The 25412-nt window shown below is 34.3% G+C and overlaps 1 protein-coding gene and 1 long non-coding RNA gene across 2 annotated transcripts in view; one reads left to right on the top strand and one right to left on the bottom strand.

Annotated features, from left to right (window-relative positions):
* LOC106718998 overlaps positions 1-25412 on the bottom strand; it is a 62653-nt gene that overhangs the window by 17444 nt on the left and 19797 nt on the right. The window contains exon 2 of the long non-coding RNA XR_001357400.1: positions 13892-13951. This is a non-coding gene — a long non-coding RNA (uncharacterized LOC106718998). The remainder of the gene's footprint in view (positions 1-13891; positions 13952-25412) is intronic.
* On the top strand, positions 670-1980 carry LOC106718996 (short-chain dehydrogenase/reductase eriB). The gene has a single exon (XM_014513225.2). It carries the CDS (start codon positions 674-676, stop codon positions 1559-1561), a length of 888 nt encoding a protein of 295 aa, XP_014368711.1. The 5' UTR covers positions 670-673; the 3' UTR covers positions 1562-1980.

The following is a 25412-nucleotide window of genomic DNA, read 5'->3' as shown; positions in this document are numbered from 1 at the left end:
ATTAAAAACAAATCAATAACTATACTCGAGTAAAGTGCAATTCAAATAAAAATATGCAAGTATTATTAGATACATATAGATAGTTAAAATAATAGAATAGTAGTGAGTGTGTATAAGTTAAACAACTACACTACATTTATTTGAAACACGTTCTGAATTTTATAGATAAAGATTATGAAAAATTAAATCGTTTAGATATTGTTATCTGTCAATAATTTTATTTAATCTACATTACGTCGATGTTGTGAAGGAGGAACTGCTACTGATTACAACATTCCTAATTAATCTTAAATCACTTTGTAGGACAACGCACCATTTCATTGTTTATAATAAGTTTGTTCATATCCACAAGGTTAATTAATATCAAAAATATTCGGATGTAAAATTGTGACCTGCAGAAGCAGAAAACAAAGATAAACAATGATTCCAAAGAAACAAAATCATAATAAAGCAAACATAATCAGAGCAGTCATAAAGAGGTTCTTCGATAAATTATATTCGGATTGACAAAGTGTACTCTTAGAGGTGGATTTCACAAAACGTGAAAATTCCACGCCATAAAAATTTATGTCAAGGTGACCAGTACTCGATATTTTCACTATAATATCTTACACGAAAACTTATCTCGCTCGCTATACGCTGTCAGTTTTCTGATAACGCAGCTCGGGATGCGATGGCCCCTGATAACAGCGATAAAGCCGTATTTAATACTAGTATTATTCTAGACACTATGACTAACGTTGCTTTGGTAGTTGGAGCAGCGAGCAATTTAGGTTTTCATGTACTAAAAAAACTTACAACATTGTACAAAGGAAAGATTTACTTCACAACAGAAGATGCCTCGACTGGATACAATATACAAGAGACATTGGAAGGAACCGCTGATGTGGAATTCATCCAAATGGATATAACTTATACGAAAAGTATTATCAAATTGCGACATCATATACAAGATCTGGATGAAAGAATTGATTTACTAATCAACAATACGGAGTACGTGCCGACGGATAAAAAAATAACGCATGCTGAAAAAGTGAGAAGGACATTAAGTGTGAATTTCTACGGCTATATTAATTTTGGAAAATTAGTTTATCCAATACTTAGTGAAAACGCAAGAGTAGTGAATGTATCAGGACCAGCAGGATTGTTAGCTACAATTGAAAACGAAGATATCAGACGAAGAATTAGCGATCCGTATCTCACAGAAGATGAGCTAGTAGCTATCATGCAGGAGTACGAGGAAGCTGCAAGGAAGGGTATCGAGAAGACTGAAGGATGGGGCATGAGTGTGACAGCAGTCAGTAAAGTTTCCTTAAACGCTGTTACATTTCTGCAACATAGAGAATGGTCTGATAAAGGCATTGTAATAAATTGTGTAAATCCTGGAAATGTTTCGACTAGAGAAGGAAGGAAGACGGCTAAAGTATACGAAGAAGGTGCTAAAGCTATTTTGTATTTGGCATTAGAAGCTCCGTTATCGATTAAGGGCAATTTTGTATGGAGTAATTATAATGTTATTGAATGGAACAGTGATCCGTACGTTGAAGTGACTACCGTGTAAATATCAAGTACTATTTATATCTTCTACTATTAATTTATTCTAATAGTTGTATGAATGTATTAAATAGTCGTAAATCCCGCAACAACAATATTTTTTGGGTGCACGAATGGGCCGGATCGACATCACAAATGAAAGGCTTATAAGGAAGCGATTGCGCGTTTGAGGCCTAATTTAAGTCCACGTCACTTCCCACCCTTTTCTTATAAGGAAATGATGGGAAGATTAAGTCGATTTAGCGGAGGAGTTGACGCTTAGGAAGGTGATATATCTTCTTTCTGTGCGTTCCCTTCTCATTTCTCATGATGATTGTGAAATGTGTGCAATACAGCTGAAGTTTTTTTTTGTACTAACATGTCTAAAATATTATATTATGATATGTGAAAGAGTACTATCTCATTATTAAAGAGTGTTACAAGTTACTTGAACGATTTTTTTCTTAATGGTAGTGTAGTCATATTCACATTATTATTCTACTGTCTAATAAAATTACGACTTGATATGATAAAATTTATTCTTACTCTGTGCACCTTAGTAAAATCTTCATTTAATTATTACGGTGTTGTTTCATGGTATTTAAATTAGTAATTGTGTTCTACTAATTCATAAAAACATTTTATAATTTTTATCTAATTTCCTTTTGGGTTTACGCAGCAGAAATACTCGCATGGAAACGTATCGTCATCCTACATGTTTTTGCTCGAGTTTTTCAGCAGTGCAAACTCATATATTTTGTTAATTAGACCTTAATTTATTTGAATTTTATAACGCAACCAATCCATTACTTTTTCATAAAGCAATGCATTAATAATGAAGTAAAAACATATGAAATCCATATACCTAGTAAATAAATGTATCAAAATAAAAAGCATCGTGTCTTATAAATGGTTCACAAATGCCGTGAACACAAAATCTACGTATTCTGAATTCCTCGCATGTGTCTCTACAACGAGAACTCCACGTTCTTGGAAGTTTTATAACTTTAAAGTTGACATTCTACTGGTAGTGCATAATTACATAGCTTAAAATTAACTTGATAACTTAGCTTAATAACATAATACGTTCTCTCATTTAAAACATACTAAGATAGATGAATAAACTTGCAATTACTTCAATTAAATAACTGAGGTAGAATAACTAAGATACCTGTAAAAACAACTCTGTCCTTTTCAAAGAGAATGACAGAAATAACTATATGTATTGGACATCTGGTTGAGCAGGAACGATTACAGAATTCGGTTATGAAGTTCGCAGTCTCTACTTTAATTTTAGTCTACAGTTGCTTCGTGGGGCACAATTAATGTCGAGTTTAGAATCCTGAGTTAAGTCTTTAACCAATGAGTCACTTGGTACATCAGAATGTTTGCGTAGTGGCCACTGAAGCGGTGTTATCTAATCTCATATGGCGGCAACTGGAGTCAACGAAATTCACTGACTATATATTTCGCGTGTATTAAGCGATATTGTTGAGTTATCTCGTAATGATAGTTCATAACATGTTTTTATTAATAAATGCCAATTGAAGAAGGTAATGATTTATAAAAATTAATAGTTGAAATCCAATAGTTTAATGGTTAAAGGTACAGTACAGTCACGTAGGTCACGTAGTCGTTGATTCGAATCCCGAGCGAACCATATTGTTGTAACAGTTTAATGTAAACTTTTAAATAATAAAAAACTTTCCGTCTTTTTTTTATAAGCAAAACTATTTTCCGTCAAACATTTTCTTTACATATTTTCTAATAAGTTTCCATCTATCGCACACTTTAACACGTCTCAATTGATTAGATGACGCCTAGCTTGTCGGTTTAGTACAAAGTGTCAAGTGGCGGTACAACACAAAGCGTCATAATGACGCGTCATAAGCACTCTCCCACGGGAACCTCCTAACTGGTAAAGCATTTTCTTATAAGGATATTTCATTACCGTTCTATAAGAAAATTAATCAATATATTTAAAATATTTCGGCAAAATTTACAATCTTTTTTTTTTAATTTTCGATTAAAGTTTTATAACCCTTAAGTCCAAGTCCCAACTAACATTATATTTTAATTAACAATAACTAATCAAGTTTATTAATTAATAGAGTAAGTTAGAAAATAGAATCTTGAAGCCATCGATCAGACAAAAAGACTGCAACTATAAGTTCAATTAACTTCTTAACTAGAAAAAGTTGAGAAGTCCAGCGACATAGGGAGGTGGAGAAGAGCGGTGCAAGATTCTGTATTAAATATTTTTGTTCGCAACAACTTTAATTGGAATTAGATACAAAGCTCGATAGCGGTAACTTGATTCCTATATTATACAGAATACAACAAACATAATAGAAACTTAAATATGTAACAAAACGATACTTTTTCTTCTTCTATAGTCGGAACATTTTGCTCACTAAGATAGCAAACTTGCAGAATATATACTTATTCATAACTCATGTAAATCTGAATAGACAAAGATATTATGATTCAGAATGAATTCAGAATATATAGTGACGTAATATGAGCGCAACTGTAGGTGAACAAGTTTGACAAATCGCTGTGGTATTAGCTTGTTAAAAGTTTACGTCGCGTCTGCATTCGTTATTGCTGAGATAAAATCGCAGCGATGCAGTTAAAAGGTAGCTTCATATTATAATGTAAACTTCGTATTATCTAAACTAATATTTTTATTTAATAATAATAATAAATTAATAATAAATTTCTTTATTTAACTATAAGCCATTTTTCACAAAATTAGTGGGGCTCTGTCTCCCGAACTAGTTAAAACTGTGTTTCGGGAGGCAGCGCCTTCTCTTATATATTACTTAATTAAGCGTTAGTTACTATATTATATATGTTAAAAGATACATTATTATTTAAGAACACAAAGTTTAACTTTAGAAAAATACAACTTTCGATGTAAGAAAATACATGTACAAGTTTATCAAATTAATCAAAATTAATCCAGTAAAAATCATTCGAATTCAACGACAGTAAATAACTCCTTGTTTGTTAGAAGTACAAAAAATCTAAGATGGAATATCGACAAATGGAATCCGACAATAGTTGCGCAGTGAGCTTAGTACTTGAGCGAGGAATCTCCCAACAGTCGCCGCGTCCTTGGTTGACAAATTGCGCTGCCAACTGTATACCGCTTACGTCCTCAGTGTTACTGCATTGTCACTTAGAATTCGGTAAACTGATTGAGAAATATATTATTAGCTTCTGTTTTAGTAATTGTTAAAATATACTTAATTGAAAATGTTCTACGCTAATTTGTGAATTACATACGTTCAAGTATATTGGCTCAGGGGTTTAAGCACTTGACTTGCAATCTGCAGGTCCTGGGTTCGAATCCCGCCATGTACCAATGTGTTTTTCGATTTTCGATTTACATATGTTATGTACATTTATCCGACGTTCTTACGGTGAAGGAAAACATCGTGATGCAACCTGCACATATCTGAGAAGAAATTCAATGATATGTGTGAAGTCAACCAACCCGCACTTGGCCAGCGTGGTTGACTATGGCCTAGTCACCCCTAACTTGGGGTAGGCTCCGAGCCCCTCGGTGGGGACGTATAGTGAGCTGATGATGATGATGATGATGATGAAGTATATTGTTTAGTCTGTTTCCCGTTGAAACTGATTCTAAAAGTTGAGTTATCAGACTTAGTACTCTTCACTCAACACATTTAATTATAAAAAACATAAGTAGTAAGTAAAAAATGAAGTAGGAAATTAAATTAAATGAAACAAAATAAATATGTAATGGAATAAACATCCTGAATCTTCCTGTCATCCGATATTCACAATCGAACGGGCAGGTAAAGTTATCGCCTAGCTCATTACGAAGGTCTAAGCACACCTGAAGAACTAGCAACTTCCCCCGGCTTCGTTCGCGCTCGCACAACTTCCCATAGATAGAGATATAAAGCAAGAGTTGCAGGTAACTTTTAACAAGCACTTACTCGTATATTTTAAATCGATAACTAAAATAATATTGTTTTCTAATATTTTTTTAATTATTACAATGCTCTTTTCACTTGCTATCACTACAAAAACACTTTTTAACTCGCAGTCTCTAGAAAAAAAACAGCAGCGAAAAAATTTTCTAAAGACAGTAGAATTTTACGATGAGTAAGGTTTTCTCAACAACACCTCTTATTTGAAAAATATTAGTTACATCTTTGTCTTTCTTGGAAATAATCTATCTTACTAATATTATAAATGCAAAAGTTTGGATGGATGGATGAATGTATTGTTATTACTTATCTCTGAAACGGCTGAACGGATCTCGATGATATTCGACCGATGTAGTATGTAGTCTGGAAAAACACATGAGCTTCTTACCTTTTTTTTGATTTCGTACAGACAAAGCCGCGGGGGTAAACTTAGATAAATAAATAATAACCTACATATATCTTATATTGCCATTAGATCTAAGTTGTTTGTTAAATGCATTCACATTTTCTTTTAAATTATTCATTTCATGTCGCACACGTCCTTACCTTTCGTCCAATTAACAAGAGAGCTTTCGCAAAAGCAACTCAAATTTAGAAATTCCCTTCTGTTTAGGTGCAGTTTTCGCGCCAAATTACTGGAACAAATAAAGCATGACAGCTTGTCATATAGCATTCCCGCTGACACGGTGCTCGGCGCGGGCGAGCTGCGGCGGCGGCGCGTGTTGGTGACGTGTCATTACTGGCTCTGTGGGCCGTCGCCGAGAGGCAACCGGAGTACACGCGGCAATCGATACACTACATTGCGAAGCAACCATTTTAATTGTGTCGTGGTTTCATATATTAACTGCGTTATTATTTTTTTAATATCGAAAAAAAATAATTGTCAATTATTTTCTTTTAACATCTAATTAGGCTAACTAGGACTGTTAATTATTGCTAATTAATTTACAACTTACTAATAATATATTGTAAGTTTTATACAAAACTCATACAATTCGTGGTCAATTTAAAACGTCATCCCTAAACTCGTATCTCGTTACTGTACCTAGTTCGAATTGTTTAACTAAAAACATATCTTTAAACTGCTACGGCGATATGATGTTTTCCATCACCGTAAAAACTAACTTATTATTTATTTTGTCAACTCTTATTCCTACAAAGAGACTATACATATAACAAAATACTTCCGTAAAACGTTCAAGAAACTGTTGTTTTAATATTTGAACACCATCTCTAGAGCTGTAAAAGCTTCTAAACATTTCAAACGTACATTATTAAGCGCTGTACAGCATCATGGTCTTGCATCACTTTATTCCACACTTCCTTTACTTTAACTCTAAAAAATAAATAATAATATCCGCTAAGAGTTAGTGTTCCTTTTAATATAATATAAGGTACATTAAATAATACTTACAGTAAAGTTTATCCGATTTAAAATGTCTATGTTGTTTATTACTACTTGAAACCTAATGAAATATTAAATATTCTTACATTCGTATATTAAATTGTTTAAACTTTCGTGAGACATAATCAGTCGAGATCTCAAAATAAACACTCGCCCTGATGATGGACCACCGACGGCTTCGAAACTAGTCGATGCCGTCACCGGACAATCATACGTGAGTTAACCTTTCTTAATTAATTCAGTCGTATATTACTAGTAAACAATAAATATAGATAATCCGTACATTAATAGTTTTGTCATAGACGCATCTCATTGTTAAATAAAATACAATATCTGTAAAATTTTCGTAAATAAAAGCTGACGTTAATACTGTTTAAACTTGAGCAATACATCCAATAAACGTGTTATGCCGCGAGCACCTCATTCATCTCACGAATAACATCGCTTCAAAAGTTAATATTTTACGAGCACTGTTATTCTACAACTAAAACAACTTAGCGTGTAAGCAACTTTATATTATTTAATACCTTAGTTTTTAATGCGTTTTATAATATTAGATGTCGCTTGCGGCTTCATCCGCGTGAAATTCCACTCATTTTTCTTGCGCATAAAAATTTTGTTTTATTGAACACTGTCGTCCGTTACTCCGCCCGCGCCGAATTAAAATAAAACGTAATATGTATGTAGCCCATGTGTTCTTCCAGACTATGTCCTACATCAATGCCAAATTTCATTCAGATCTGTTAAGACGTTCTGGAGATACGTGCAAACATCCATCCATCCATCTAAACACACAGGCTACATATTACATTTTTGTTTTTAAATCAGCACGGACGGAGTCGCGGGCGACAGCTAGTAGTTTAATAAAGTTTACTAAAGCAAAGTTTTGGCTCAGAAACTTTACAATATGTAGATACAATTCAGTACGAATAAACTTCGAGTATTATTCCATACTAACTACAGTATATTGGACATACTAACTACATATATATTCCAACGTTTATCAGTGGTCCACATGTCGGCTAATCCTGCGCTATTGTCTATCGCGTGAATGGTGCGAGGCTGCGGCACACACAAAACTCGCGTCTTACTGTGCGTTTACACTACGGTAAAACCTGTATAAAAACATATGTTTATCTTTGTTGTTTTTTAAGAATATAAAAGGGACATTTAGGTTTTGTTCAGAGAGACTTCGCGTTTTAAACAACTAATACATTTTTCCTGGTCCTTTACATAAAATAATAATTTTACTACCCATTTAATATGATTTGTAGGCACTTAAATAGTCGCTAAGTATCTGTGATCTCGTTTCAGTGGTTATAGCTTTGTCTTCAGACTTTCTTATCTGTACAATTAATAAAATTGGAGTGTCTATTTATGATATCGAATTAATTTGTTTGTTTCGGATAATCTCCGATACGTCTGGCACGATTTTGACAGGACTTTGATGGGAATAGGTTGCTATTTTTTCCGCGCTGACGAAGTCGCGGGCGACCGCTAGTTTTAATATTAATGTGTCTTTAGTTACAGTTTTATTATTCTCTGTTTTGAGTAAATATATCTATTTATGAATAAATGAAGCAAGAAGCATGTATTACCGTCGAATATCCGATACGCTGGTGTACTTAGAAACACGGTAAGCGTCTTCTTACATTATTGAGCACGGAACACGTGGCGCTCGCTGTCACCTAAACAATGCAACGTCGCGATAATGTTTTATTTCGCATAAAACATTTTATTGTTAACATGAACAGCTATTTCATAGAACTACTTTTTTTTATATCATAAGGTGGCAAACGAGCAAACGACCACCTGAATTCGCCGCAATAGCGAGGCGACCGTTTCCCATATACATCCGCAAATGCTGATGCGTTGCCTTCCTTTAATCAACGGAGAAGGGGTTGGAACGAAGGGGGGATTACATACTCATACGAATATGTCATTCTTAAAAGAGACTTGAAATCATTACCATATTCTTTTTAATACAAAACTTTTGAATTAAAAATGCGGAACTCCGCAAAAGTCATAGTAGAACTATAAATAAAACTTTCATGCAACGGCCAAGTTGTTACAGCGTGAAATCCAACACATTTCCATCTATAATTGTTGTTTTTTTCTAAAAACAGCATTCCGTTTATTTTAAGCGTGCGCCGTAAATGCACGACAATTATCCCACCTACAGCTGCGTTAAGCGTGTCCGCCATTTCGGCTTAGAAAAGCGCGGGAAAATGTCCCCGCCCCGCCCATCAACAATTACAGAGGCGCGAAAAGTTCAAGAGTAACAAATTTGAACCCGACACAGAGCAATTGTGGGGGTCTTACATAAACCGATCTCGTGTTTACCGGTTTCAAGCCGGGAACGAGGTGTTAAATACCGCCTTGAACCGGTTCGCACCGGTAAAAACGGGGTACTACATATTTCGATTTTATAAAGTTCGGACAAAGCTTTCAAAACATCCAAACCTCAACTAACCCTTTAGTAATTTCGTCCACCAGACCAGATAGGTTTGTTTGTGTGAGTTGCGTGACTTTACAAGTTTGAAGTTCTCACAATGACATATTAAGGTCATAAAATGTACGTAGTGTTAATTTGGGAGGAGATTTATTTGTTTAATTCGTACAATTATCAACAAGATCCTCAACACTCGAGTTTATATGAGGGTACGAATTACAACAAGCTAAGTTGTAAACTTAAGTCGGTGTGTCGTTATCCTGCATTTAATTCTAGTCTCGTATAACGCTGATAACTTGATATGCCGCATTCATTGCTTGTAATGGTTGTTAACGACATCAAATTTAACATTAACTTGAATAAACATTCATCACTCAAAACGTAAAATGGTACATACATGTTATTAAACAATCCTCAAGGAAAAGTTCGTTTAGCTCAAAAATATCCTTTGACTTAAATCCATTTCTTAAGAGGCATCAAATATTTATTATTTAAGCACAACAACAACGTATATATAACATACATACAACTTATCAATTAACTTATAATACATGTTATACATATATAAATATATGGGATACATAACGTTTACCCGAATATATTTATTTAGGTAGTAGTTTAAAGTTTTTAAAATAATTATAAAACTAGCTGTTGCCCGCGACTCCGTCCGCGCGAAATTAAAAAAAAAATAAGTAGCCTATGTGTTCTTCCAGACTACATCTAAAACAAATTTCATCAAGCTCCGCTGAGCCGTTTTGGAAATACCTTCAAACAAACATCCATCTAAACATTCGCAGTTATAATATTAGTAAGATAGTATAATCTAATATCTATGTAATTATTTCAAAAATGTAGAATACAATAAAGATTATCAATAATTCTTCTACCATTGACATAATATCCAGTAATTTTATAGAAATCCTTACCTTTACAAAATATTAATCTTCATTTAAAACATAAAAAATTGTGCTTTTAGTTCCTAAGAATAGAAAACCATCTATCAATATATGAGTTAATAAATAGTTTTATGTACTAATGGAAAATTGAAATGGCAAAAAACTAGCAAAAGCCAGTGAACATGATCTATCGGTGTGGAGCGACGCGACGCGACGCGGTGTACAGGGATGTCTACTTACGTGCATATTTGTTAATATATTATAAATTATCTTAACACTTAAAATGAACCAACGTTACTCAGGAGCAGCAACCCTAGCATGAATGCATTTTTGTCAAATAGTACATAATGAATCCAACACCTTATCAACTTGTAGTGTAAAAAATTCATTTCACATACAAATAGTGATGAATTAAATAGATTAATAATTATGTAGGCCTAGATCCAATAGTAGACAATCTAGTACTAATCACTACTAAAATTGGAGGACTTAATGCTTATTACCTTGTCTTTGTCTGTTGTTTATTTTGTAATATAAATAGGTCAAACTAAGTTTACTAATGCTTACTCTGCTTACGGAACTCAAGTGTACAAAGAGAATTCAAATGCAACGGCTTGTATTAAAAGACGGGGACCGAAAATCCAATTAAGAAACGAGCTATTCCATCTTAATACTTTGAGGTCCTTATTAGAGTTGTGGGAATATACTGCAAAGACTAACGTCAACTTAATACTGTGGGAATCTTTTTTGGTCTTTGGAAAGACGGAGAAACACCTTTTTGGTAATTACCACCATTAAAATTGCTTAAATTAATTTTTAAATGATTAATCTTTAGGTACTTTACTATAAAATGGTTTATTTTTGTTAAAAAAAAAAACTAATAATAACGACAGTAATAAAAAAATATGTTTTTTATTACTTTCGTAAGGAAAACTATCACAGCCCTACCTACAAGGCATAAAACTTGGAAAATCGCCGGCAACCTATCCGTGTACTGTCAATAATTCATAATGGATGACGTCATTATGTCAGTCACGTGATTGATAGCCCCCCATTCCATAGAGCTTGCGGTGCGGCGGTATAACTACTTGGTGTTTTTGAAAAGACGCAACATGCATACAACTGATTAAAGAATTAATGGTTTACGTTGCCGGCCGCTGTCCAACGTAAACTTTCAATTTGAATAGATTTACATATGATTAACTTTTTACGGCCATTAGCTTGAAAGCCAGAATAGCCGATAAATTGAGAAAAAATCTCACGAAATTTAACTGTAATAAAAACATCCTTAAAATCTCTTTGCATTCAACGTAACTAATCATTTAAAGAACCACTATAAAATTAGCATGACCGCTTAAAAATTATTATATTCTAGAAGTCGCCCGCGACTTTGTCCGCGCGGCATTAAAAAAAACTAAATAAGTAGCCTATGTGTTCTTCCCGACTATGTTCTACATCTATGACAAATTTCATTAAGATCCGTTGAGCCGTTACGGAGATACCTTCAAACAAACATACATCCATCCATATATCTAAACATTCGCATTTATAATATTAGTAAGATAGTAAGATTGAAGAATTAAAAACCTCTAAGATGTGTATTAATAAATGAATATATAAAAAAAATAAAAAAAAATCTATTCCACTACTCAAAAGTTACGTTAGTTAGGAACAGAGACCTACATCCAATAAAATTTGCCCTTCAAACATACTTTATTCGTAGGAACCATCGCAGTATGAAACTTAAAAATACAACAGATTGCCGAAAACATATTTTTTTGATAAAAAACAGTCTCAAGTCAGGAAAATTAAACTGAAGACTTTTTTGTTTAATTCCAAACACGTCTTTGTATCGGTGAGACTATCCATCACGTCGACATTCAGCGATTACAACATCAACTGGGAGAAATCTCACCCCGGTTATAATTTCATCTATAAAATTGCTCCGTCAGAGAATAAATCTCTCATTTTATGAATATACGTCAAAGTTTCTCTTCTTTTATCGTTAATAGAATTTTGAATATTAATTTTTAATTCAATTTGTAGATTAGATTTTTTTAGATTAATGTTTTAATTTTTTTGCATAGTCGTAAATAATCGTATCAAATGTATGGCAGAGTATTTAATTGATTACTTTAGTAGTCCCTTAGTGTAGTAGTGAATGTGTTTTTATAGTATTACTAGGTGTCGCCCACGACTGCTTCCGAGCAGAATTAAAAAAAAACAAAAAAATTGGACCCATCTGCAAGCACTTCCTTTCGATTAAAATAATTTTTATCAAAATCGGACCACCAGGGGCGGAGTTTCGCGGTAACACACATATAAAAAATACAGTCGAATTAATAACCTCCTTCTTTTTGAAGTCGGCTAAAAAGTAGCCTACATGTTCTTCCAGACTATGTTCTACATCTGTACCAAATTCTTTAAGATCCGTTGTGCCGTTCCGGAGATACCTTGTAACAAACATCTAAACTTTCATATTTATAATATTAGTAAAATCATAGTTTGTATGGTAGTGACTGATTAAAACTATCATTGCTCTGCTGCTGCTCAGCTCTGTTGGGCCTTCCTTGGTCGAGAAATTTTTCTACTTCGGTCCATTCGTGGAGATTATTCTACAGTTTACTACGTAAACATTTTTTACATGACGTCTACCCATCAGAACATTGATCATCCTGTATAACTGAATAAGGAGTTCATAAAATCGATTTATTAGTATTAAACGTTTCGATTCAAACAAAACTTAAGATTTACCAACAAATTCTTCGAAACTACATTAGCTAACAGAGTTCGAAAGTTTACAAAAGTCCACGTCAAAAGTTACACCGATATTGTTCTGCGATGTCAAACTCTTTAATAATCTTATTTATTCATTAATCTTTTAAACGTAACAAAGACTATCTTTATATTTTTAACAATCTAAATATAGTTTTAAATATTTTTAAATTAAGAAAACTATTACTTTATAAAAGGCAATTGTAGTTAAAACATCACGTACGTAACAAAACAACTTACAGTATGGTCTGTGCTCTTTTATTTTACACGTATACTTTTATTGTATCATTCATGAGATCCACTGAACCGCATACAACACAGAGTGAAGAAATTTTACAATGCATACCAACAGAAATTGAAAAAGGCTATAGTATTTTTCTATATTCCATTGTAAAGAGTTCGCGTGTAGCAATTCTACAGTAATATCTAAGCCTCGTGAGCCTTTAAAAATAGTTTGTGGTACGTATAACTGCAGTCTCACAGGCTACACAAAGAATCAATCTATCAAAGTCCGTCGGCCTTTGTGCGCGGCCTGATTTACTGCCCACCCTAACAAGGAGGCGGCGTGATGGTAAAAAAATCAAAGCGAAATCCTTTTGGTAACATGTCAAACGGAATCTTAAATCACTGTGCGAACATTACTATATAACAAACTTTGATGTAACATTTAGAAGCAAAGAAAATAGATGTAAGACTAGTATGCAAAATACATCAAAAAAAACTAAGCAAAACTAGTTTTGTATCTATATTTTCTTCGAATGGAAATCATGTGATATTGTTTTTTTTTTGTTTACGTTTATTTAAGAAAAAAACGTTCATATGAAATATATACGAAGCACCTTTCTTACATACATATTTCACTTACCCGCTTTCTTTACGCCTAAGCTAGACTCCATTAGACAGCCGCATACTTGGAAAAAAAATCCTGTAACAAAAAATAATTATTATGAGAAATAAAATACCAAAAAATGTTCAAATGGCGCTCTCGAAATTCCTGAGCTAAAAAAAAACAAGCAATTGTACATTTTAAAGACGCATAAAATTGGAAATCTCGTAGACAAACGCTACGAAGCTCTACAAATTTTAACATCGACTTAATTATCAACGACAAAACCTTCAATCACCTAATCAACGTTGTACACGTCGTGTTTCTAGTAATAAATTCTTTACTTCCAATTACCGATGCCTCACCACCGTGCAATGTACTCGATAAACTAAATTTTTACGTACACTAAAGAAGGCAATGAAACGAATAATGTTATTGTCGTTTACGAACTAGTTTTATTCAGCTCGTCGTAAACGTTGCGGCAGAGACGTGAGAGCGGTCGTATTCGCGCCCCTTGACTCGCAACCAGTATATATTTATGTTTATCGACAACTTTACTGCAACCAACTGCAGGACAACGGACAGAAATAAAACTACTATTATGTGTCGCCTTTAAGATATATATCTTTTACAGCGGTTAAGATTTATGAGGTTGAAAAAATTCACAAAATACTAAAAGCCAACAAAGCATTGAGTTGGCAGCTATTCGTTACTAATAAATTAATAGTTTATGAAGTGATCGAAAAGCTGTTGTTGTATACATATAATGTATGTGCTATCTTACTAATATTATAAATGCGAATGTTAAGATGGATGGATAGATGGATGTTTATTTGAAGGTTTCTCTGGCACGGGTCAACGGATCTTGATTAAATTTGGCAAAGATGTAGAGCATGGTCTAGAACAATACATAATCTACTTATCAAGTTTTTTTTTAAAACCCGCGGGGATGAAGTCGCGGGCGTCAGCTAGTTTTTATACAAACAAGTGAGGCAAAAGTCATTGTTCACATAACATTTCTTAGTAAATTTAAGGACTTTAAATTGTCACCAATAATACTATCCTTTAAAGTCTTAAAAATCAAAAAACATATAATCTAACTACCTGAATATAAATCATATACATATGACGTCATAAAGCGCTACATGACAGACGTCCTGATCCCCCGTCACCACGTCATAAACCTAGCGACACGAGCGTAACAATTTAACGCGGAGTGTTGCACTTTGCAGATCTACATTTTATGACACTCGCTACAATTTGATGCTATTCATTATACTTGCACATAAATTATTCAAATGTTTAGTAGATTTGCAATATACAGAATTATCTTAAAGATCATACACCTTAATATGTTTCCAAGCTAAACACAACAGAGTATGTAGTAATTCAAAATATAACAATGTGTTTTTTTTTTTCACCGGGTCATAGAGTACCCGTTTAAAACATTGCCTTGGTTCCAATTCATAGAATGTTCCTTACTCAGATTCATAGTAAAGGTGTGTTCTTATCTAGTTCTCTTGAAATTAACAGTGGTAGATATCGTAACAACAATATTTGTTGCACGAATTGGCCGGGTCGACCGGTGAAATACGACGAACACATAGAAGCCAAGCGTGAAGTGGAAATAATTCCGCATTTCGTCTGATGAGTGCGGTGCTGGAGGCTTAAGTCCTTAAAGAAAAGAGTGGGAAAGGAACTAACCACGTTCCCTTCCCACTCTTTTCTCTAATTTGTCACCTTATAATAAAAAAAATAAGTGAAGTACTTATCACTACATATGTAGTTATTGTTGCAACAAAATAATGAACAATTATAACCCCGGAGTTTGAATAATTGATGAGTTGCGTTTGTCCCCGTCATATGTTCCATACAACACAGTTTATTATGATCATATTCACGACGGCAAGGACATCGCTGTTACCGTTCAGAGCGCGTCGAATTGTCACTGAATGCGGACTTTATGACTTCTCGTTTGTTGATTGCATTATAGTTTGTACAGATTTTATGCGTTTTTTTTAATTTTGTAAATTAATAGACAATTTTAAATAATTAAAGAATATTCACCTTAAATACCTAAGCGATGGTGAATTTATTCAAAAAATACTTAAACAATAGTAACAAAAATCACATAATGCATTTAGAACATCAATAAGTCTAATTCGACACCGCTTCAATTAACACCTCATAACATGGGTCACAAACATAAAAGTATACGAGTATTCGAGGAAAACAATACACTATCTGTCGGGTAAAACGGGCGAGATTACAGTGACTGTTAATGTTAATATTAAATAGTAGTAATAGTAATAATAGTAGTTGCAAACGCGCCATACTCCGAGCCGCCAATTTAATCTGGTAGGATTATATTATTATGCGACTAATGCGGCGAAGGGGTCTGAAGTGCGGGGAGGATGCGCCTGCACACTGTGCGGGGTGTCGGGGTCACTCGCCCAAAAGTTCTTACAGCGGACGGCCGTCCGTTGTAACCGAAGAGGAAAATTCCAGAAGTCAAGGTATTCTCATCAACATTTATGGTGACCCCGACGTGATCGACGGCAGAAAGTGACCCCTTCGTCGCAATGGACAAACAAAAGTAAATCAATTTACATCGCGAAGGGACGAAACGGTAACGACGATTCAAACAGCCAAAGGAACATCGACGACGCGAGCCATAAAGGGAAGTGGTCTTTTTTCTTAATTTTAACACGCGTTTTAACAAATGTTTTATTTGTGCAGATAATTTATTTTCTTGCTTTAGGCAAAAAATATCGTAACATCGTAGTATTGGAATATTCTAACCAGACGTAATTTTTTTCCTACCGTCGTATTAAAAAATATTTTAGAAGAAGTTTCTAGACTTTCCATTGTTACGACGCATTTTCCTACCTTCCTTTTTTTATAAATTAAAGTGCATAAATTGCCGAATCGATTAATTAATTTCCAAATTCGTAAGTTGATTTCCGAAATGTCACATTTTCCAAAAGCAAATAACAATTAGTCCATTTAAAGGTTTATATTACTTATTTGAATACTAAATAATTCGTACTAATTGCACTTTGTATTGCTGTTTATTTCGTCGTAAAGCGTAACCAAACTATTTTTTTTTGCTAGTCGATCTCTATTCCTTTAAAGTCCACAAAGGTCAACTCAATTTAAATTTTATTTGACGGACAATTCCAGGCTTCGCTGCCTGCGCACCGCCTTTTGAAATCACCGGAGTTCGGGCTGCGCTGGTGCAGCTGCTGCAGAGCTGCTGCTGGTTGCAGGTCGAGCCGCTGCGTAGCATATACGCGCGGCCAGCACGGTTTGGGAATTTTATTTATTTCCGTTCTGTTCACCTTTTATCTTTTTTTATTATTGTTTCCAAAATATTTAAATTACAATGGCAGAAGATTTAAGAACGTTAATTTCAAGTCGGTCAAAAATAAGAGCAAGAATAACTATTTATCAAAATTATTTGGAACCAATGAAACTCATAGAACCCAAAAAAATTACTGCGGTTATGTGTTCGGAATTGCAATTAAGATTAGAAAGATTTAGAAATTTATTTGATTTGTTTGATGATGTTCAAAATAAAATAGAAACACTTAGCGATGATAATTTAGAAATTCAAATTTAAGAAAGAGAAAGAATAGAAAATTCCTTTTGTAGTCTAATTGCAACAACACAGTTGATTATAGATAGTACATCTAATGCTAATCGTTCATGCAGCCATGAAGGCTCAGTTCAGAGTTCTTGTGTTCATAACAATTTAAATATTAAACTGCCGACTATTAATTTACCAGTGTTTGATGGAAACTATTTACAATGGTTAGAATTTAGAGACACTTTTGATTCTCTTATTAACCAAGTAGACATGATTCCCCAAATAAATAAATTCCATTACTTGCGTAATTCTCTAAAGGGAGCCGCTGCTGTTGTAATACAGTCAATTGAGTTTTCCGGAGACAATTATAAGTTAGCATGGGATCTTCTTTGTGATCGGTACAACAACCAAAGAATTTTAGTAAACAATCATTTAAAGGCCTTATTTCAATTTGAACCTTTACCAAAAGAATCCTACAAAGCTATAAGATTTATGATTGATACATATTCAAAAAATTTAAAGTCGTTAAATAATTTAAAGGAGCCTACTGAGTTTTGGGACACTTTAGTAATTTATATCATGACTTCAAAATTAGATAGTGTCACAGCTCGCAAATGGGAGGAAAGTAGGGGTGAGTCAACTACTTCTCCCACGCTCAAAGATTTTTTCCAATTCTTGAGGAACCGTGCAGACTTTCTGGAAACTGTACAATTTAAGGGTGATGTCTCCAAACTTGAAAGACAAATTCCAAAGGAAAATAAATATACTAAGTCGTTTGTAAGTTCATCTTCTGGCGTTGCTTATAATAAATCATGTATTTTATGCAAACAAAGTCATCTTCTCTATGAATGTGATAAATTCAAAGGGATGACCCTAGAAGATAGATTTAAAGAAGTTACTAAGTTTAAATTATGTATAAATTGTTTCCGTCAAGGTCATCATCATTCTCAATGTAAATTGGGGCCTTGTAGAATTTGTAAGAAAAAACATAATTCATTGTTACACAGATATAATCCAAATAATAATCCAAATAGTAAGAATACAAAAAATTATTTACCGAATATTAATAATAGTAACTTACCTTCAAATTCATCCAATGAGTATCCTAATACTTCTAGTTCTGTTTCAACTCCAGTTTCATTATCTACCAGGATATCAAATCAAGTGTTACTTTGTACCGCTGAAGTAGAAATCATTGATTCTAAAACAAATAAAACTTACCTTGGCAAGGCTCTTCTTGACAGTGGTAGTCAATCATCTTTTCTCACTGAAAGTGCCAAAAATAAAATGAATTTATCATGTTCTAATAAAAACCAAATATTAATTTCTGGTATTAATGATACTGTAAGCAAAGTTTCTGAATCATGTAATATTACAATAAAGTCTAGATCTAGCCCATTTACTATAGATGTGTCATGTTTTATTATACCACAAATTACTAGTGTTCTTCCTAGTGTAGAAGTAGATACAACTAAAATTAACTTACCGTCCAATATTACTTTAGCTGATCCAAACTTTTTCCGTCCTTCTGAAATACATATTCTGTTAGGTGCAGATGTGTTTTGGGATATCGTTGAGTCCAATTTAATTAAAACGGGGCGAAACAAACCCACTCTTCAAAGTTCAAAGTTGGGCTGGCTCGTTGCTGGTCCAACCGGCTCAACACAACTATCAGCTAATGTTAAGTGTAACTTTTCTCAAGAGATTAGACAATCTCTTGCCAAATTTTGGGAAATGGAAGAAATATCCTCCCACTCTAATGTTTTATCCAAAGATGAGGAATTATGTGAATCTCATTTTATACAAACTACTAAAAGATTACCAAATGGTAGATTCTCTGTAACAATTCCTTTATCTGAACAACCTGAAGATGCTTTAGGTGATTCATATGCCATTGCTAAAAGGCGTTTTACAAATTTAGAAAGAAAATTGACGAAATTGTCTGATGTTAAAAAAGACTATGCTGATTTTATTCATGAGTATGAAAGGTTAGGTCATTTAACGGAAATTCAAAGTCCAAAATTCGGTTACTGTTTACCACATCACGCTGTTATACAAGCTACAATCAAAGATGAAGTTGATTGGCCTCCAACTAAATTTGAATTAAATTTACCTGAAACAAAGGTTGCATGTAGTGTACAAATTCAACAAAGTGTAATACCATTTCAACATTATTCCAAATTGTCTAAATTACAAAGAGTAACTGCATATGTGTTTCGTTTTATAAAAAATTGTAAAGTTACTCCTTCAGCACGTCAGACTGGTGAACTTACAACCGATGAAGTACAAAATTCGTTAATAATTTTAGCAAAATTGTCCCAAAGAGAATCTTTTCCAAACGACATTCATACTTTAAAAAATACAAATTCATTAAATCGTAAGTCAAATATAGTGTCACTTAACCCTTTTTTAGATAAGGAAGGAGTTCTCCGTGTTGGAGGACGTATTCAAAATGCATCTCATTGTTCATACAGTCAGATTCATCCAATCTTGATCAATTCTAAACATAATTTTACCAAACTTCTTTTCATGCATGAACATAATCGACTACTTCATTGTGGTCCCCAACAATTATTAAGTTCAGTGCGTGAACAATTTTGGCCCACAGGTGGCCGTGTATTAGCTAAAACTACCGTAAACAAATGTATAACTTGTACAAAATTAAAAGCAAAACCATTGCAACAAATAATGGGTAACTTACCTCAATTTAGAGTGACTCCTGCTGCTCCATTTGAGAATTGTGGTACTGACTTTGCAGGGCCCTTTTCAATCATAAATCGCAAAGGTCGCGGTGCTAAATCATCTAAATGTTATTTATGTTTATTCGTTTGTCTTTCAACGAAGGCAATACACCTAGAGGTCGTTAGTGATTTAACAACTAATGCTTTTATACTTTGTCTCCGTCGGTTTATTTCACGCCGTGGAAAACCCAAATTGATTTGTTGCGACAATGGCAAAAATTTTGTAGGCGCAAAAGGTGAACTGAACAGAATGACCCAAGCCTGTAACCAGTCAGTTAGCGAATTTGCGCGGGAAGAAGGTATCACCTTTAAGTTCATCCCGCCTTATGCCCCGAACTTTGGTGGTATTTGGGAGGCAGGTGTAAAAGCAGCAAAATTCCATTTACAAAGAATTGCTGGTAATACCAATTTAACATTTGAAGAATTATCTACGTTATTTTCCCAAATAGAGGCAATTTTAAATTCGCGTCCTTTGACCCCTTTGTCAGCTGATCCATCGGATCTAAATCCACTTACGCCAGGCCACTTCCTGATTGGACGATCGCTAACGTCGCTTCCCTCACCTGTGACGGAGAGGATTACTCTTAATCGCTACCAGCTTCTAGAACAATTGCGACAACATTTTTGGAAACGTTGGAGTACTGAATACTTATCTGAGCTGCAAAGAAGAGTCAAATGGCAAACTCACAACAAGCAATATAAGGTCGGTGATCTCGTCGTTATCAAGGAAGACAACATGCCACCTATGAAATGGATCGTCGGTCGCATTAAGCAACTGCATCCTGGAGCTGACGGTGTCTGCAGAGTTGTGGATGTCCAAACAACAAAGGGAATTCTACGACGGGCTATAATGAAAATATGCCCATTATTAACCCAAGAAACTATTGAAAGTTAAACTTTCAATGGGGGGAGTATGTTAATGTTAATATTAAATAGTAGTAATAGTAATAATAGTAGTTGCAAACGCGCCATACTCCGAGCCGCCAATTTAATCTGGTAGGATTATATTATTATGCGACTAATGCGGCGAAGGGGTCTGAAGTGCGGGGAGGATGCGCCTGCACACTGTGCGGGGTGTCGGGGTCACTCGCCCAAAAGTTCTTACAGCGGACGGCCGTCCGTTGTAACCGAAGAGGAAAATTCCAGAAGTCAAGGTATTCTCATCAACAGTGACATTTGACAACTACTTAGTTATATACGACTAATGGTGAATTTCTGACACCAAAATCACCGTATGAAACATATTAATATCTCTGTTTTGTCAAAGATAATGACAGTGATGATGATATGTTTTACATAGAGATTTAAGTCTCCGAAACCAACGCTAACAGGCTAAAATAAACGTGACAGCGCGAGCTCAACAATAGTAGAGAGTTAATCTGTTTTACAATCCCGAGCGTTCGAGAACTCCGCGAATGTATATTGTTCCTACGCTTGAGAGAAATTCTCAATTAAACGACAAATTTATGACTGCGTGACTACTATTTTTGTCGTACGAGAGTTGCCGAAACAGAGCACAATTGGAGAGATATACCTCAGTCACCTGGCCGTTTTAATTATAAAAAATATGCCTCAATACATTGCTCTCTGTATTATTTTTTCTCTCTTTGACCATTCACGATTTGTATATCTTTATATTGGAAAATAATTTCGTCACAATAACAGAGGAACTACACATGCGTTGTTTTATAATTTAAAATAATGAAACTAACTAGTTCTCAAAAAATGTTAATGACAATAGTATGTGTTGTTAATGCTATTCCCATAACCTAGTTGAGAAAAGTTAATGAATGAATCCATAGCTTTTACTGGAACATTTTGAACCCGAAACCGGCTCGCTCGACTCATTTCACACGCAGCACACATAAAAACGCAGCCTGTCTTTGTAAACGCCGCGCTGTATAACGCATTGTAATCCTTGACATAAAAGGCGTTGACGTATTCGCTCCTTGTGTCTTGTATGTTGGTACACTTTGCATATTACTTGTATATTTTGAAATCCTTGTTTATTAAATTACATCACAAGTCATGATCATTTTCTAATTAAGAACTACTTGTGTTGTGTCAAAGAATTAGAGAAGTAGTGTCAGGATTTTATCAATGGTACTTGTTTATGTTTTTATAGTGTCACCACTGAGCCATTGCGCCAGTAATCTAGTAAGCACTGAGCCACCACGGCACTGAGCCACCACGGCACTAAGCCACTGAGCCACTCGGCGTATGCTAACAGCAAGCGTAGTATAGTGAATGCGTGGCACAATTCCGGTGAAAGGCGAGGGCACGGCAGGAGCGGCGTATTTATGCAGTCGGCATAAATCTGCATGAGATTTGTGCGCTCGGTTACCGGGCTATTGGTCCCGCTTGTTAAGCCCCCCATTGTGGATACGTCGTGCCTTAGCCAGCGTTTTTAAACGCTAGTGTGGTTTTGGACATAAGATTTGCATATCAGAACCTTGAATCCATCCTACTGTTTCATATTTTGATAAATATATTTATACGAACTGCAAAATTGCTTCATAATTATACCTGAAAGGTGGTTAAAGCCTAGTTTTATCTTAAACGCAATTTTACTTGTATACTCGTATACGATTTCTACAACGAATAATTATTTATTACTCATAATTAATAAAATACGTTGTCCCATACTAAGTGTCATGACATTTTCGAGTAGTGTGAAATGTACAAAGAAAATGAAACATGTTACATTGTAGAGAAAGCATAATTTATACAAGTCATGCTCTGAGTTATTTGGAGACTTGCTTCGAAATAAACAAAGATCGACGAAGGTTCGTTAAATTTTTCTCTCATTTATTATAGTGCTCCACACAAGATATACTATGGAATTATAAATATGTTATATATTTTAATTAGATTAAATATCATCTCATTTGACAATATATCATGAACCTATAATATTAAAAGTAAGTGAGTAGGATAATTGTCATGACAACAAGAATTTTTTAATTAATTTTTCCTTTGAAATCAACCGAGTACTAACTGTATAATAAATACCAATATTGAACCCTTTGTACAATAATAATTCTGAAATGAACAATAAAACTATCTTTCAATTTTCGAAGCGAAATTTTGTCTTTCTAGGCATTTGGCAGAGCAGGCTACTGAGCCAAATTATTGTTACATTTTCACCTTTGTCATATCAAAAATTAAAACAAATTCAGAACACATCAAATTCGAAGCAAGTGATTACAGATCCACCTGCAAGTAAGCGACCGGCTTCTCAGGCTCTGATATTGCAACTTGTAAGGACGAGAAAAGTTGGAGGCCCGCATATCTTGCACTTCGGGATGATTACAAACTAGCAAGTCGTGGTAAAGTTTGTATTTTAATTAAAAATAAATTAAAAAAAACGATTCGAATTAATTTATAACCGTTTTTATCATATTATTCGAGGAGAATCATCTCTCTAATCAGATCACATATACAAAATAGTCATCATCATCATCATCATCAGCTCACTATGCGTCCCCACCGAGGGGCTCGGAGCCTACCCCAATTTAGGGGTGACTAGGCCATAGTCAACCACGCTGGCCAAGTGCGGGTTGGTTGACTTCACACATATCTTTGAATTTCTTCTCAGATATCTGCAGGTTGCATCACGATGTTTTCCTTCACCGTAAGAACGTCGGATAAATGTACAAAATAGTAATGAGATTGAATGTGGATGTGTACAAAGGTAGAGGAAGATCAAAGAAAGTGTGTATGGTTTGTGTGAAAAGAAAAGCAAGAATTTCTCTCGTTTCGCATTTTTATTTATACATACATGATTTGATATAAAGTTTTTGCAAAAAAAGAAAATAAAAAATTACTTAAACAATATATTAAACACACCAAGCCTTATATTCAGGCTACAATATTTTTTTAATTTGGTTGTACTTCTCCTTTTAAAAATTCATTTTTATGTATGATTTCTGTGTAGTTTTTTTTTTTGCAAGCTAAGCAAATGCTTTAATGATCTTTAGAGAGTAATCTCGACGAAATTTGACATTTTTAAACATGTATCATAACTACTAAAGTTCAAGTTATACTGACGCCAGCAGCTTTAAATCAGATACAGTGCATTCGAAATTCTAAGACGTGGCGAAAGTTTAGAGCCCGAATATCTCGGATCTTGCACTTTGAGGTAGTTAAGGAATTCGGGAACGAGATAGAACCTACAATCAGGCACTCGATATTGCCGTACTTCAGATGTTTAATTCCTCGCGGTCGGAATGTTAAACTGTAAAGAGATTAGTTCTTCAATTAGATGTTCACTAAAGCTAAGTTAAATTTGATTCGATTGAGAAAATTCTTGAGAAAATTAAGGGTCCTTTACAAATCTTTAACCTGTTATATTTTTTAAGATAAAATTTAATGTAGTGCACTCGCTGTTTTATCATAAAATTTGCACCATAGACCATAGACAGTTAACATTTATTTTATTCAGGAATAATTTTAGACATTAGAGTATTCTTTAAAATAAATTCCTAGGCATGAGTATAAACTAACTGATCAATAAACAAACGAGTTGTTTGATATCGAGGTTTATAAACAACCACTTGTTTGAGCATCGGGTAAGCAACGCCGCAGCGACACGCTTGTATGTGACAGGTCAACCAGCCAGCCAATAACGGGGACATACGACCGTGTCCGTCCTGTATTGCATGTACGAATCTGCTAACACGAATACTGCGTACACATATAGAACGGTTTCAAATCATTCCACTACAATTTCATCAAATATTGTTTAGGTTTAAGACCGCATGAGGCAACCGCCGTTTCGCTCATACATTCCATCATCGTTGCCAGTGTATCATCATCTCATTAGGGCTATATAGCACAATTGATTTTTATTAATATATTGAAAAAATAAAATAGTTTACCATCTCGTTTAAGTAAGGACTTAAAGCTTACAAATTGACCTTAACTTTGAACTAAGCACGAGGTCACTATAAGCACTATGCAGAGTAGCTCTAAAGGTAATGAGTTTAACCCTAATTAATGTTTTAAGTTACACTGGTTGTGCTTAGCGTTTTATAACTTAGTTGAGTCTAACCTTCAGCACCAATCCCTATGACTTAACTCGGTGCGATATAAAAGTTATAAGGTATAAAAACAGCTCATATACATAAAAAAAATTAAGACGGCATTTATCAACTTTAAAATATGTGATTTTATAAATTTTTAAGTCATTTAAGGTAAGTCAGATTGACACAGAGCAGTAAGGAATCTA

This window comes from Papilio machaon, chromosome 4 (assembly GCF_912999745.1).
Source record: "Papilio machaon chromosome 4, ilPapMach1.1, whole genome shotgun sequence".
In the NCBI taxonomy this organism is placed as follows: domain Eukaryota; kingdom Metazoa; phylum Arthropoda; class Insecta; order Lepidoptera; family Papilionidae; genus Papilio; species Papilio machaon.
This window is presented reverse-complemented; position numbering and strand designations above follow the sequence as displayed.